We start from the raw sequence: 15282 nt of genomic DNA on the forward strand, positions 1-15282 counted from the left end.
CAGAGAACTTCCTCGTGCTTTAATAGGTCAGGGAATATGTGGAAGTCATGCTTACATTTGTACATACACTTTGAAAACAAACCCCTTTAGGATGACATTTTTATGTGATCCTCTCGTAAAGGAGGAAAAGAATTCTAAACAGCCATGCAAATGGATCCACGTGTGCCAGGCAGAAACTAGACACATCACAGATACTGGCTTTTCAGTAAAAGAACTTAAAATGCAATAAAAGTAAGGAGAGGCATATAGTATGGCATCAACCACAATATCAGAACTAATTTGCCAACATAACTATGGCAAATTTTTTTTTCTGATATTCTTCCTTAATTTAGTGCATTTTATTAACATATTTATTTTCCTCATCCCCTAATACAGAGCAAAAATGCATAATAAACTTGTTAAATAACCTTTCTTCATATAAATAATGAACCAACCCAGGTTTCACCAAAAATTAAAGCTCTATTTTTGAATATTTTTTGTTTTAAAGAAAGAAGAGTGGGGAGAAATGACCAACAAAAACCACATAGTAATGATTTATATGGAATTCTGAATCTTGCATATCTATGTATACATACACATATACATACAGATACACATACATCTACACACACATATATATCTCTCTATATATGATTTCTTTGACATTTCTCTAAGTGCATGCTAAAGCAAAGCCAGCAGACAGAAACACTTACCAAGAATATGAGGAGAAGCCTCGTCTTCTTGGATTAACACATGTCTAGCACCCGGGGGTATATCAAACATCTTAAGGTACCCTTTGCATGTGTAGTAAATATTGGAGAAAGCAAAGAAGAAAACAAAAGCAACAACCATGGTTAGCCGAGCATGAAATTCTTACTGCTTCTGCATGCAGAAGAGGGCATCCATAAACTCAAAGAAGCAGTTTCAGGAATGAACTTCAAAGCACTGGTAGTTTTTGTGACAACTGGCATGAGATTAGAGGAAACCCTTTTTTTTTTTTTTTTTGGTATTAAGAGGGGGGAGTTAATCTTGTTTCTAACCTATCAGTCATTTATCTTGTATTGAACTGTGAATTGTGTCAACAACAATTCAGGCAAATTTCCTGTGTCCTTCTATGTGAGTTTAGGTTTTCTGTTGTTGTTGTCATTGCTGTTAAATTTATTTATTTATCTTTTTATTTATTTATTTATTTATTTATTTATTTATTTATTTATATTTGAGTATAGATGACACACATAATGTTACATTAGTTTCAGGTGCACAACATGGTACAACATAGTGATTTGTCAAGTTTATGTTTTTTAAACCACCCTTTTGAAGTGGGGCCAGTTTTTAGCATACTTAGTTGGTGAACTTCTTGAGATATTTTATCTGTCTGTATATTATTTTAAAAGCTTCAGGGCAAGTATAGATAGCTAAACTTCTAATTAATGAAATATCTTCATATTGAAAGCCTGCTTTGTTCTAAAGAGATTTCAAAAGAAGGAGCAGTGAGTGGCTTTCATTTTTCTTGTGATCAGCCATTAATTTTAAAGCCTTGAACAAGTTTTATTATGGGAAAGTTTTAAAGTATATTTTTTAGATTTGACCAAACCATTTGGTTGGAAAATGCCGCAAGTTATGTCTTACTTACCTTGCCTTAAAAATGTGCCCTAAACTCAATCTTCTAATCTAGAAATCATGAAATCAATATGCTTAATGGATTGCCTTGGGTTATAAAATCTTATATCAATCCTATTACAGTCAATGTCATATAAAACAAATCTTAGTATTATCACATGTCCTAAAAATTATCTTAAGATCACTTAGAATTAAGATCCTAACTTTAAATCAACAATAGGAAAGTAGAAATCAAGACGTTTTATCCAAGAAATATAAATTAATATAGGGAGACGATGCAACTGACACCTTACATATGAAACATTCAATTCACATACTACAGGATGAGTCTGACAGAAATTCAGTTGTAAATACACAATTGTCAATGTTCTCAGAAAGAAGTATGTTTGTCATGTCCATATGGACAATAACTATCTACCTGTGGGTAGATTTACTCAACTTTTTCCCAATATTTATTAGTGTCTTAACTCAATGGCATAGTCATTTTGGGGTCAGGGTTTTCAGTACCTGAGTCTGGGTAAAGTCGAGTCCGGGAACCGTAGCATGTTTGTCTGAGTGTGCAATGGCTAGACGGAACATGTTTAAGATGCCGACCAAGCACAGCAAAACAGCTTGATGCCATTTATGGATGCCCATCTTTCTGCAGTTTGCTACAACTTACCCAGTACATTTTTAGCTTCCCTTGTTTCAGCAAGAGAAATATTACGAGCTCCTTTGGGTAAAGTGAAGGCGCCTCTTGTCTTCCCTTAAATAGAATGTTTTTAATTAGTGAAGGTTTCATGTTTATCAAAGTCTTGCTGTTTCATTGACTATACTATAAGCTATGTAGATTCTATTAGGTAAGATATCAAATAATTCGGTAATTTTATGTGTTGAAGTCAAAATGCATTTTTAATAGTTAGCTAATGCCAATAAAAAGTTAATAGTCAATGAAAGTAAGACTAAGAATGAATGCGAAATGATAAAGGTGATTGGAAGTTGAATACTTGCAGATTTCATTTTCCAGCAACTTGAATTCTGTATGGCACCTCTTGCTTAAATGTTTCCCTGTTGGAAAACGTTAATTAGTCTATTGAGTGACTATGATAAAACCAGTGCAGAGAAATGGGTGTTAGATTATCTTTGAACAGTCTGAATCTCTACGACTGAGGAAACCTTTCTTCTCTCCTGACCTTGAGTCGCAGGTTTAGTCTAATTTTTGACGTATCTGAAAAAAACGCACCATGACCTCACACCACAGAATGGATGATTAATGGATGGATGATTAGTGGCAAAAACTTTTTTCTTTACATTAATTTACTCTGGAAATAAAATAATATGAGTGATTTTATACTAAAAAGAATAATATAGCTGCCATAGAGAAAGCACAGTTAATTGCTTCACAATAAGATGAAGAAAATTACATGTTACTCCACCAAAACCATAATATATCATTTTAATTCTGTGAATGTTCTTAAAGTAATATAATGAGCCAGAAATGGCAATATTTGTTTTTTAACCATTTAACTATTAAATGATCACACAGGAATATCAAAACCATCAGTAATGAAAGACACTTTGGAGTGACCTAGCTCTCTGCCCCACTCAATGTGTCAAAGAGCAAAACTGGTCTGTGTGCTACTTGGCTTGCACTGGGGTAGCTGAGGTCTAACGAGAGTACAAAGAACTTAGAGAATTATTCCATTTGGATGAAGACTACCTTTTTTATACTTTCTCTTCTCCTAAAAGGGAAAATCACCGCCATGACAATGTGCTCAAAGTAAACCAGTTTCTTATCTTTATTTTTGTTTTGTCTTATTTTATCCTTCTACCAAAGACTATGCCAACTGAGTGGGGATGATGAAAAAGAAGCTTCTCAAGGGAAGCACCACATCAAATTTATCTTTAAATGCTGAATTCCCAGAGACATTTTCCCCATAAATGCTTATTGAATAACTGAATAATATTTGTCACAAACTAAAAAAGATCATCCAGTAATAAATGTTTGTATCCAAATCTCTTATGAAAATTCCAGCAAATGATTATGAAACGACTCATAATTTTACATATTATTTCTGCTTTTTTTTTTTTTCCCATCACTGAAACTTCATTGTATGCCTAAGTCCAGGTCACTGACTCTAAAATAAACACTAACATTCACACACACAAACAGTCATACCTCAGGGTTGTTTTTGGTTGTGTACCTAATTTTGTGTAATATAAAACTTTTAAAATCATGTGAAATATGGAGTCTAGATTTGTAGATTTATAAATAGGATGAACTTGTTCACCTTTAAAATAAAAGAAGTAAAGCTCATGCAATATTTTAAAAGTTGTATTTAAAATTTTGTGATTTTGGGGGCGCCTGGGTGGCTCAGTCGTTAAGCGTCTGCCTTCAGCTCAGGTCATGATCCCAGGGTCCCGGGATTGAGTCCCACATAGGGCTCCCTGCTTGGTGGGAAGCCTGCTTCTCCCTCTCCCACTCCCCCTGCTTGTGTTCCTGCTCTCGCTCTCTCTCTCTCTGTCAAATAAATAAAATCTTTAAAAAAAATAAAAATAAATAAAATAAAATTTTGTGATTTTTTTTGTAACTTCTGATCAACAATTTATGTGAACAGAAAATTCAAAATAAGCCTCAATTCTAATAATTAGGTCTAATGTATTTTATTAAAAACACAAAATAGTTTTTGTGTTTATTAAAAACACAAAATAGCCTGGGTGGCTCAGTTGGTTAAGCGTCCGACTCTTGATTTCTGCTCAGGTCATGATCTCAGAGGTCGGGAGATCAAGCCCTGAGCTAGGCTCCGCACTGAGTGGGGAGTCTGCCTGGGATTCTCTCTCCTTGCTCCTCTGCCCCTTCCCTCTTGCACACACACTCTCTCATTCTCTCTCAAAATAAATAAATAAATAAATAAATAAATAAAGTAAACAAATAAAAACACAAAATAAAACAAAACACATATTTTAGCTAACTACTATAATTGATATTGATTTTATTTGTTCCTTATTTAAATTAAGTAGACACTCTTTCATCATGGATGCCATGGAGTATGAATTCAGTCCAAGTGTTTTTATTTTTGTTTTTGGTTTTTAGTTCCTTAAAAGATAATCTGGGGGTGTCTGGGTGGCTCAGTCGGTTAACCGTCTGCCTTCAGCTCAGGTCATGATGCTGGGGCCCCACGTCGGACTCCCCAAACAGTGGGGAGTCTGCTTCGTTCTCCCCAAAGACCGGGGAGTTTGCTTCTCCCTCTCTCTCTGTCTCTCCCCCTGCTGATGCTCGTTCTGTCTCTCACGTGCTTGCTGTCCCTCTCTCTCTCAAATATATAAATAAAATCTTAAAAAAAAAAGAAAAGAAAAGGTAATCTGAATAAAAATAAATCAGCAGCTAATTTTTTGTTATGTTTATAGGGAAAATGCTACATTCCTAAAAGAAGTCTCAAAAAGTATAAATCATGGAGAAGGATACCAAATTCATGAGAGACCTCATCTTACCAAGCTTCTTGGGAGTTCTGGTAAATGTCCCCTTTACGGTTCGACAATGAGAATTATCTCCTCCACAGACGCCACACTTATCCTCAACCTTAGTAGAACCGATTTCTTTATCACAGCCCACTTTCTGGAAAGAGAAGATGTTAAATGTGACTAACTTCAATGTGCCAAGTGAAGGTCAGCATCCTAGACAAGGACAAACCATTTGTTTTACCGTGAGCCCACAGTGACACAGTCTGACCAAACCTTGACTCAAGCTCTGATTTTTTTAATGCCTCTATCTTTTTGAAGAGCTACTATGAAGTCAGATGACTTGTACTCTAGGTTAAAATCTACTCTAGGATACATTCCCCCAGTCTAATTAAATATTTACCCCATCACACATAGTCATGACCCATCGAACATTTATTAAGCACAGATATTGTCGTTGATGCTGAGAAGACAAAAAGACAAAAAGTGTTTTTCCCCTGTTGCTCTCCTATTTGGAAAGATGAGTAATAAAACGATGAGCTGGGCATTAGCATAAGCTTTAAAAGCTGGCTAGGGATGCAAAACAAAACTTTACAAAAAATAAAATAAGACGGGGCGCTTGGGTGGCTCAGTCAGTTAAGCGTCTGCCTTCGGCTCAGGTCATGATCTCAGGGTCCTGGGATCAAGTCCTGCATCGGGGTCCCTGCTCTGTGGGGAGCCTGCTTCTCCCTCTCCTCCCCACTTGTGCTCTCTCTCTCATTATCTCTGTCTCTCTCTCTCAAATAAATGAAATCTAAAACTAACTAACTAAATAAATAAATAAATAAATAAAATAACATAAGACGAAATCAGAGAGGGAGACAAACCGTAAGAGACTCTTAACTCTAGGAAGCAAGCTGAGGGTTGCTGGAGGGGAGGGGGATGAGGGGATGGGGTAACTGGGTGATGGACACATGATGTAATGAGCACTGTGTATTATATAAGACTGATGAATCACTAAACTCTACCTCTGAAACTAAAAACAAACCAAACCAACCAACAAACAAAAAAAACTTTATGAAGTGCTGGATATTTTCATAAGGCCCTGTTGAAAGGCATTTCAAGAATGCAGAAGGATAAAAACAGAGCCATGGAAATTGTATGCTCATGGAAAGTGGGTTCTGAGAGCAATACTGAAGCCATGTTTAAGCCAATGGAAAGTTAGTACTGTACGAGAGGGGAAGAACAGTGAAAGATTTGCAAAGCACAGGCCATGAAAGACCTCGAATATCAGGCAGAGTTTACATTTTCACAGGAACTTAACAGGGAACCACTGAAGGTTTTCTGAACTGGGGCAGGCCCCTTCATGGAAATCAGTGCAGGGTAAGGGGACATGATAGGCCACTGCACTCAGAAGTTTGGAATGAAAATGGGCAGAGACAATGATGACCACACGTTTGATGTACTGTGGGAGGGTGAGAGATGGACAAAAGTCAGATTCTACTTTCAGGGGAAATTCATTTCAAATGTGAGGTCTCTGCATTCTTGAGATTCATTCCTACAACACTTTGGTTGTGCTGAAGTGAAGAAGAAACAGGAGTAACATGTTCAGTTAATAAGGCTGATTTCATATCAATTCAACTTGGGAACACGAACAAGAAAGTCAACTGCAGTTTTTTAAAAAAGAGTCTCAGTGGGGCAAAACCCGGTTTTTGCATCTTCACCTCTTTTGTTCTGAGGTAGAATTCAGTGTTTAAACTTAGAATCAATTGGAAAGTAAGAGAGAGAGCAGGAGAGACAGAGGGAGAGAGAGAATTTCTATTATTTTTTAAATAAAAGATAAAATACATTTAGCATTGCGTTTTTGAAAACAGCTCTGTAGTGGAAAAGTGGATGACTACTAGTAAAATACTCAAAGCAAAAAAAGGCACTATCCATCCTGAGCTATTGTATCCCCCAGCCAGAGGGATCAGAGTAATTTAGAAAAGGCATCTGGCTGGAAGAGGACAAAACCATATTTATATCTCGATTCTGCCAATAGCCAAACATTGATGTGAAAAGTGAAAATTTCTACCGCGTTTGGTTTAGGTCTCCTCAGCTAGTCCTAGATTCTCATTTTAATGTGATTTTACAGATAAGACAGGGTTAAGATCTTTTGAAAACATGCAGGTGAACGACAGTCAAAGCAGAATTGCACAATGGCATAGGAAGCTTCCAGGGATGCCATGTGAACTCACCACACACTCTCCCCGCACACATATGCTGTATGGATCTTTGTAAGAACAGTGCGTTCCATCCAGCACCAGCTGTTTCATATACACCACATCTCCAGTCTCTCTGGATTGGCAGTAAAGGTGGCATCTTTTCTTGGCTGCAAAGATGGAGGATTAAATCGACCATGTACATAAAGTGACATATTTGCACACTACAGTGATTTTATTTTTAAAATAGAGTTTCCGCACGATGTCCTGAAAACAAAACACTGTATGAATAAATAAAAGAAAGAGTAGCAGAAAAGGATACGTATTTGGCTTACGACTGATCTAAACTGTGAAACTTCTGAGAGTGAAAAGTGGCTGAATTAATAATTGCATAGGAATGACTAGGACTGTCCCAGGCAAAGCAGGTTGGACGTCAACCATGGATTTAACCACAGCTCTTCAATAAACTTTAATTCAGAACCAATTTCATTTTAGTGACATTTAGAGAATTAAAAGCGTTTCTCTTTTGTTTGAACCGATGACCTAGTATGGTTTATGCCTCATGTAGGATCTCATTAGTTAAATGTAATATAATTTACGTGACTCGCTTCACCGAAACAGATAAAAAATAATGCATTTCTTCTTAATGCACTGCAACTTGGAATTCCTATGTGGATGCAATCTTTCCTTTAAAACAGCTTTTAAACTGAACTCGGCAGTGTATTGAGTCATATGGTAACCAGGTCACTATTTTGTTTCAGCCACCCAACTACGAAGTACGGTGAGACATTCCTATTAAAGAGGGCACGTTCTGCATGGAGCACTGGGTGTTATATGCAAACAGTGAATCGTGGAACACTACATCAATAACTAATGATGTAATGTATGGTGATTAACATAACATAATAAAAAAAAAATCAGAGGTATGAAGTGAAACGCTAACAGGGAATCCCCAAGTGTCTTTTCTAATAACTAGCGTAACGGTACAAAAGTAAAAGGTTATGATGTGCCTTTTGTTCTCAAGTCATGATCTTCTTCTTGTTTCTCAGTTGTAAAGGAAATGTGGTGTTTCCTTGGTTATTTGGAAAGGAAAGATCACAGTATTCCAGAGCGTTTCCTAGTAGAAGGATGTCAGTCAAACGAGGAAACACAACATGTCTCCACGGGTCTTTTCAGCAGTGACAGTGGGAATGCCGTTGGCCAGGAACTAGCCCACAGTCCTCACCTCTCTAGAGAAAGGACTAAGCTAGCCTTGTTCTTGGAAACCCAGCAGGACTTACCCCTATAAACACCAAGTTTTCTAATTTACCAAGTAAGGACCCAGAGTCCCAGGGATTGGTGTTGACAAGGCTTACACTCTGAGTCCCCATCCACACAGCGGGAAAGACAGCGAGCATCTACTCACAGTCGGGATGTTCGTATGGCAACCAGTGGTGTTTGGTATTCTGGAATTCGAAGTGGGAGTTACGCTGTTGGCACTGCTGCGCTCTGAAGTCCTCAAAGTGTTTTGGGCATTCTTCTGTATTACAAAGCTGGTACTCAAAATTAACACCAGGACAATCCTGACCACCGTTGATGGGCCTAAAAGAAAAGACAACATTGAAAAAGGCCCTTTGGCTCTGGGCCAGCAGTTGAAGCTTGCAGACACAGTGCTGGAAGGCAGAAAGCCAGAGCTGCTGAGCTGCGGGCACAAAGGGAATGAACTCATGCTTCCTAATTTCCATCCCTTTCCAAAAGCACCATCCTCCCGCTATGTGTGTTTGTCTGGACGGGGTGGGGAAGTGGGGACCAAAAATTCAACTTAAGTCAGCATTTCAAACAGTATATTTTGAATGCACAGTGAAATATATAAAGAAATTTTAAAAAACATATGTATGGACCAAGGAAAATTATATTTCCTCCCGTGCATAAAACATGTACATGTAACCCAAAGACATTTGATCACAGCTCTATGTCTTAGTTTTCTCCTATGTAGAATGCGAAAAATAATCCCATCTTTCTTAGAGAAACATGGAGAGTACTGCATAAGTTAACATATTTAACATACTTACAACAGAGCATGGCTCATAGTGAACTTTAGCTGCCCTTATGATAATTTTTATTGTTTATATTACTCCCACTAATACTACCAGCATCTCTTCCCGTGAAAACAGGTATGTGACATTTGATATTTTTTATGAAAAACTTTCTCAGAACCATCCTGCTGCCAGAGACTGAAGAAGCCGCTTTTCTTACATGGTAAACCCTAGACCAGAAAGAAGGTCCTAAGTTTTTGCTGAGCACGCAAGAGGGATTCACTATATTTAGTCTGAGTGAGTGAAGACGGAGCTGTTCGCCCAGTTCCTTGGTCTTCTTTCACCATCTTTCTGTGGTCCTGCTCGGCTGTGTTGCTCTCCTAACCCCGGAGGGAGTGAGCCCCTGGCTGGAGCTGCTCCCGGCTCTGACAGGCTGACACACCTGGGCTTCCTGCAGTGGCCCTCCCAGCGTCGGGGCCCAGGCCAGCACAGGGACGGGCCTTCCCTGCCTAGCTCCTGAAGACTTCTAAATAGCAACGGCTTCCAAAATCTCTAATCTTCGCTTGAGCCTCATCTTCACCATTGACGACTCTTCCCAAGATTGATGAATGGAGATTTATCCCAAATAGACACTTAAACCCCTAGTTTTCATGTTTTGTGTTTGACGTGTACTTCGTGAAACAGAATATTAATAACAGAATACTGGAGTGTTTTCTGTCTATCCAAAAATAACTAGAATTACAGGAGTTTACTCACGTGGGATTATTACACTGGCGTGTTCTGAAACGGACACCAGTTCCGCATGTCCGGGAACAGGAGCCAAATTTGGTCCAGGATCCCCAGTTGCCATCCTGTTTTTGTTGATTAGCATTCTTCCACATGCAGTGGCCCTTATAGCACCACTGAGGAAAATGACAAAAGGTAATTATGAAAATCATGCCTAAGCCAAAGCTCAAGTTATTACACAACTACCACCAGTTAAAGGCCTTTATTCCTTTTCTCCCCCCAGGTAAAAATGCATTTAAAATGAACCCAGCTCAATTATAACAATAAGGTACCCTATAGAGGATAATTTAGACTTGCATTTTTAAGTATAAAATGAAAAAAAAATCACTTACTCAGACAAGTTTTTAAATGATACATTTATAGTGAATATCAAACAAAACCAGTAAGAATGATCTGAGGACCCAACTTGCATTGTAGGTACTATTCTACCCTTCATCCCTCATTAGCTAGATTACCAGGGTTTTTTAAAAAATATACGCCTTTACTTTGGAATTAATTAACATATCTAAACATATACAGTGTTCAAAACACTTAGGTATGTTTCTAAATTTTCAATCACAATGATTCTGAGAGATAGATAGGTCATTTGTTATCTTTACATCTTTAGATGAGGAATATTGAGACCCAGAAATGATCATGAAGAGGACAAGACCAACTGCCCAGGATGTAATGAAGTGGGAACTAGTGAACCTTGACAGTGCAGAGGCACCGAGCTTACAATACCCAGGACAGAGCAGGTCCTCAACACGTATTAGTTCTTCTCCCTTTCAACATTTTGACTCCCTTTTTTGTCCTACCTACAATAAAAATGTTTCTTAATACTCAGATTTGGTAAATTTAAACATAACACAAATATATTTAGAGAAATTGGATGTTCAGAGTTGATTTACAGGATATATTTTTCATAAAGCAAAAATGAATCAACTCATTGTCGCTCTTGTTTTTTTAGTCAAAAGTTTGTAACATAGAATTTTTCCAGAGCAACACACTGTATATAGTATGTTTAGCGTAATACCTAACAAAGTTTAAACACCCATAATGGCAGATTTTATTTTTATTATTATTATTATCATTTTTATGCTTGTAATTCTCAGAGCAAATACAGTTCATACACATTTGAAGTAGAGCTCTAAATGGCTTTAAAAGAACTCAAAGCTACATAAATCTTCCTTGCCACTTTTAGTCCTGTCTACAATATCTTATTTCCAAACTAGTCATGGCTCTTCAACTTGAGTTCTTAACATGCCTTTGTTTTGGGTTTGGTGATCTTTCCCCTTATGAGTAGCATAGATTGGCCCCTGGCCACTTTCTGAGCATTCAATCTTGACTACACAATTTGAGATTTAAAACCTCTGGGCATCTTTCCCCAAGGAGCAAGGCCAAATCTTCTGTATAAATTCACATGACTTTATTTCTGGACAACTTTCACAAGGAGTGGGACGCCAGCAAGTAAATCAAATCCCATTAGCAGGGGCCCAGATATTCTGCTGAACTGCTGCTTCCTATTCTATCAGGAATAGCCAAACAGTGGTCTCAAAGATGGTGGGTCCTAATCCCCCAAATCTGTAAATATCCTTATTTGGAAAATGGTCTTTGCAGATGTGATTTGGTTAAGGATTTTGAGATGGAGAGGTGATCCTGGATCATCCAGGTGGGCTCTAAATGCCAGCACAGCACATGTATTCCTATAAGAGAGGGGCAGAGGGAAATTTGCACACAGAAGAGAAAGGGACATTGTGGTCAGGGACGCAGAGACTGGAAGGGTGCAGCCACAAATCAAGGAATGCAGGCAGCCCCCAGAAGCTGGAAGACTCAAGAAGAGATCCTCTCCTAGAGCCTCTGGGGAGAGTATGATCCACACAACTATTCTGGCTCAGTGAAACTGATTTTGGACTTCTGGCTCCTAGAACTATAAGAGAATATCATTTCTGTTTTTTTCAGGAACCAAGGTTGTGTGTGGTAATTTGTCATAGAGCCCTAGGAAACAATGCTAGTGCATTATCATAATGAAACCCCATACACCACGGTTGGTATAAGAATGGCTACAGCAAGGGTCATAATTTTCCAGGTTTCTAAGGATGATTATGATGAAACCTAGATTAGATTTTCATTGTATAAATAGACATACTCACTTTTCCAGCAGCACATTCAGTCCCATCAAGTGGGGGTCCCTTTTTTGTCTTACAAAAGTAGGGATTATCAGGATGGCTACACCACAGCTGTTTACATGGGTCAAATGTTCGGAACTGGAAGAGAGAGAATCAGGATCTCAATGAAATAGAGATGGCATGTCATACCAACATATATCTGAGAGTATCTTCTAGACACTTGCTTCATGTCATGTTCCTTGGGTATTTTAATTTTAAATTAACAGTCATAGTTGTGGCACGATAAGAAAAAAAAAAATACTGCCTAAGAATTAATTCCAAGGAAAGAATACTTTTATTCTGCTTTTCTAAAATATCAATGAGAAAAAATAATTTGTCTGCGATTCTCTGGCTGACTTCAACATTTCTGCATACCATTTCTATTTTATGGTTTTCAGACAATATGGGAATTTTAAAGAATTTGTAAATATTATGACCATTTTAAATATGAAAACTTATTAAGATGTTTTTGCCCCTCTCAAGTTATCAAAACTGCTTCTCTTTATCCTTGTAGTTATGAACTGGCCAGATTATAAATAATACTGAGCTGATTAAAAGCATAAAATATTTATAAGTCTTGCTACGTGAGATGAGGTGTCCTAGGTGTAACAAAATCTCAATATATTCATGTAGTTTATAACGTACTTTCCATATATTTAATCCTCAAAACAATCCATGACTGAGACTGTAAGTTATAAGGTAAGGCTTTAGTTACGGTTATACATTATAAGTGAGATAGTAACAGTCAGACTAGAGTCTTAGTATTCTTATTTGTGAGAATGTTTTTGTTTTCCTAAAACACCACATTATAATATCCAAATGGATGTGGAAGCACACATATTTGTGTGTGGTCTTTACTTGTCTGATCTCTTTGTAACTAGAAACATCTTACCATTATCTAGATTTGGAAAAAAAAAAAACAAATACCAGTTTATCCACATATTTATCGCTTACAGCACTAATTACCTGAATATAGCCTTATGGTCATAGCTTTTATTTTTTTTAAATTGTACTCATTTTGGACCTGGGTTTTTTTTGTTCTAATCCCTATTACTTAATGCAGAAATTGTACTTTTCCATGACATTGAGCCAAAGCTTTAGAATTCTCAGGTTGAAAGCATTAATGCAGGTAATGAGGCGCTGACAGCATGTACCTTATACACAGACCAAATGGCTGTAGACAGCTCTATATGGAAGATTTCAAACAGCAGATCAACTTCTTTTCAGTATCTTGAAATACTTAATTTTTTGCTCTAACATATAAAGCTTGCTCCAACATATAAAAAGCCGCTCTTCTCTCCCCCCCCTTTTTTTAATGAGCTACTAAAGCTCAATGTAGAAATTTAGTGAAACACAGCCCTAATGTGCACAGCCACATGGAGGACTGGCTTCACTGGACCCCATTTACCATGCGCCTGCATTGTGCTAAGCACTGTGATTATGGTATCAAATTTAATCCTGATCCCAATTCTATGAGAGAAATACTATCATTATCCCTATTTTACACCCAAGGAAACTAAGAGAGATTGAATAAAGTGCTCAAACTCATACATTTAGTAAGTATGAGATCCAGATTCTGACAACCCACCTAGCCTGAGTATGAAACCCTGAAACCCATATTCCTGACCTTCACGCTATACCATAGGACTCTCCCATAAGAATATACGAGGATGACCCTTCCCTATGGTCACAGCTACATGAAATCCTGGCCAAAAAACTGATGAAAAGCAACCAACTAAAGGCTTAGAAGTCATCTCTGAAGGTCACAAAAACTAAGGGGGCAACAGGGCATAAAGCTTTAGAGCCTGACAATCTTAGTTTCAATGTCTAGCTCCCCTATTGACCAGACGCGTGACTTAAGCAAATCGCTTAATCTCTGTAAATCTTGGCTTTTTCATGTGTAAAGTAAAAATATACCAGCTCCCATCTTGTCTGCTAAGGATTAAATAAGATAATACATTCGAAGCTCTTAGCTTCAGCACATAGTGACACAACAAACACAAAGTCATTGATAGATGCTGTTCCGCTTGCACCAGTGAGTCCATAAAGCTCACCAAACAGGAGCTATGCAAATAGATTTCAAGATGCAAAAATCTCAATTGACTGTGAGTGACATACCGCAGTGCACATTTTATAACCAACCCCAAAGTCAAAACGACATTGCTCATCCATAGAGTAATTGATTCCAGGAAGTTCTGGGAGTTTGGGCCAATCATGTTCAAAAGGGTCATCAAGGAGACAGTCATAGGAACTGTAGAAAGGAAAATATTTCATGTCGTTAAATGTTCATTTTTTTTTAACACATCCTAATGAAAAACTATTCTTAGGTTACAGACTCCGGAATTTCATCCAATCATATAGCAAGATCATAGAGTCATACCTTTTAAGGTTTTTGGTTTCACTTCCATTCAGAAAAAGACCCATCATCCTTATTCATCCCCCAAAAGAAGCCAAACATGACTCAGGAATACAGTAGAATTGTGACAGCCTTATATTCATGGCCCTCGCGGGACCCCCACACAGTATGGTGGCACAGATCCCGGCCCCTATCCTACAGGGAATATGCAGCACTCTCTGCAGGCGTCACATGACCGTCCTTTCTCTCCTCATCCCCAACTCAAGTTTGACCACCAGTCAAAGATTCCATGAGGAGTTTACTGAAAGGAGACCACAGTTAAAAATTCTCTTAAATTCTAGGCTTACGGCTTAAAATACTGTGATTACATTATGGGATCATTGTGCCAAAAGCTCTGAGTCATAAGAAAATGTTTATCATGAGCAACAATTCTCATTCACTGGGAGTTTGGTTAAGATTGAGGTCCTAAAAGACAGTTTCACGTCTGTGTTATGCTACGACATAAATGCTCTCAGGACACGCAGAAGGGGACGTACTGGATGTATCTCTTCAGTTCTTGGCCACTGCACCGGGACCAGTGGTAACGATGAAACGCTGCTTGCACCAAGGGGGCCATGACACTCCCCATAGCGGTCTCATCACCACACCTGTTGCCTTGTCCGTCGTGCTCCATTCCCAGCCTACAATAAAAGTGAGACCTCACTGGTAAGAATCAGAGGGGCCATGGATTTTGCTTGATTCCACTCTTGGAAATAAATTCA

General features: G+C 38.0%; 1 protein-coding gene across 4 annotated transcripts in view; it reads right to left on the reverse strand.

The window, feature by feature from the left end:
- Nucleotides 1–15282, reverse strand: part of ADAMTS3 (ADAM metallopeptidase with thrombospondin type 1 motif 3) — a 252350-nt gene that overhangs the window by 23157 nt on the left and 213911 nt on the right. For all 4 annotated transcript variants that reach the window (XM_032400522.1, XM_032400523.1, XM_032400525.1 and 1 more), the window contains 8 exons: nt 15058–15201; nt 14284–14416; nt 12151–12264; nt 9989–10134; nt 8623–8798; nt 7254–7387; nt 5071–5194; nt 693–773 (listed from right to left, as the gene is read on the reverse strand). In XM_032400522.1, coding sequence (XP_032256413.1) covers nt 693–773; nt 5071–5194; nt 7254–7387; nt 8623–8798; nt 9989–10134; nt 12151–12264; nt 14284–14416; nt 15058–15201 — 1052 coding nt within the window. The remainder of the gene's footprint in view (nt 1–692; nt 774–5070; nt 5195–7253; nt 7388–8622; nt 8799–9988; nt 10135–12150; nt 12265–14283; nt 14417–15057; nt 15202–15282) is intronic.

This window comes from Phoca vitulina, unplaced genomic scaffold, assembly GCF_004348235.1.
Source record: "Phoca vitulina isolate PV1807 unplaced genomic scaffold, GSC_HSeal_1.0 scaffold3, whole genome shotgun sequence".
Classification (NCBI taxonomy): Eukaryota; Metazoa; Chordata; class Mammalia; order Carnivora; family Phocidae; genus Phoca; species Phoca vitulina.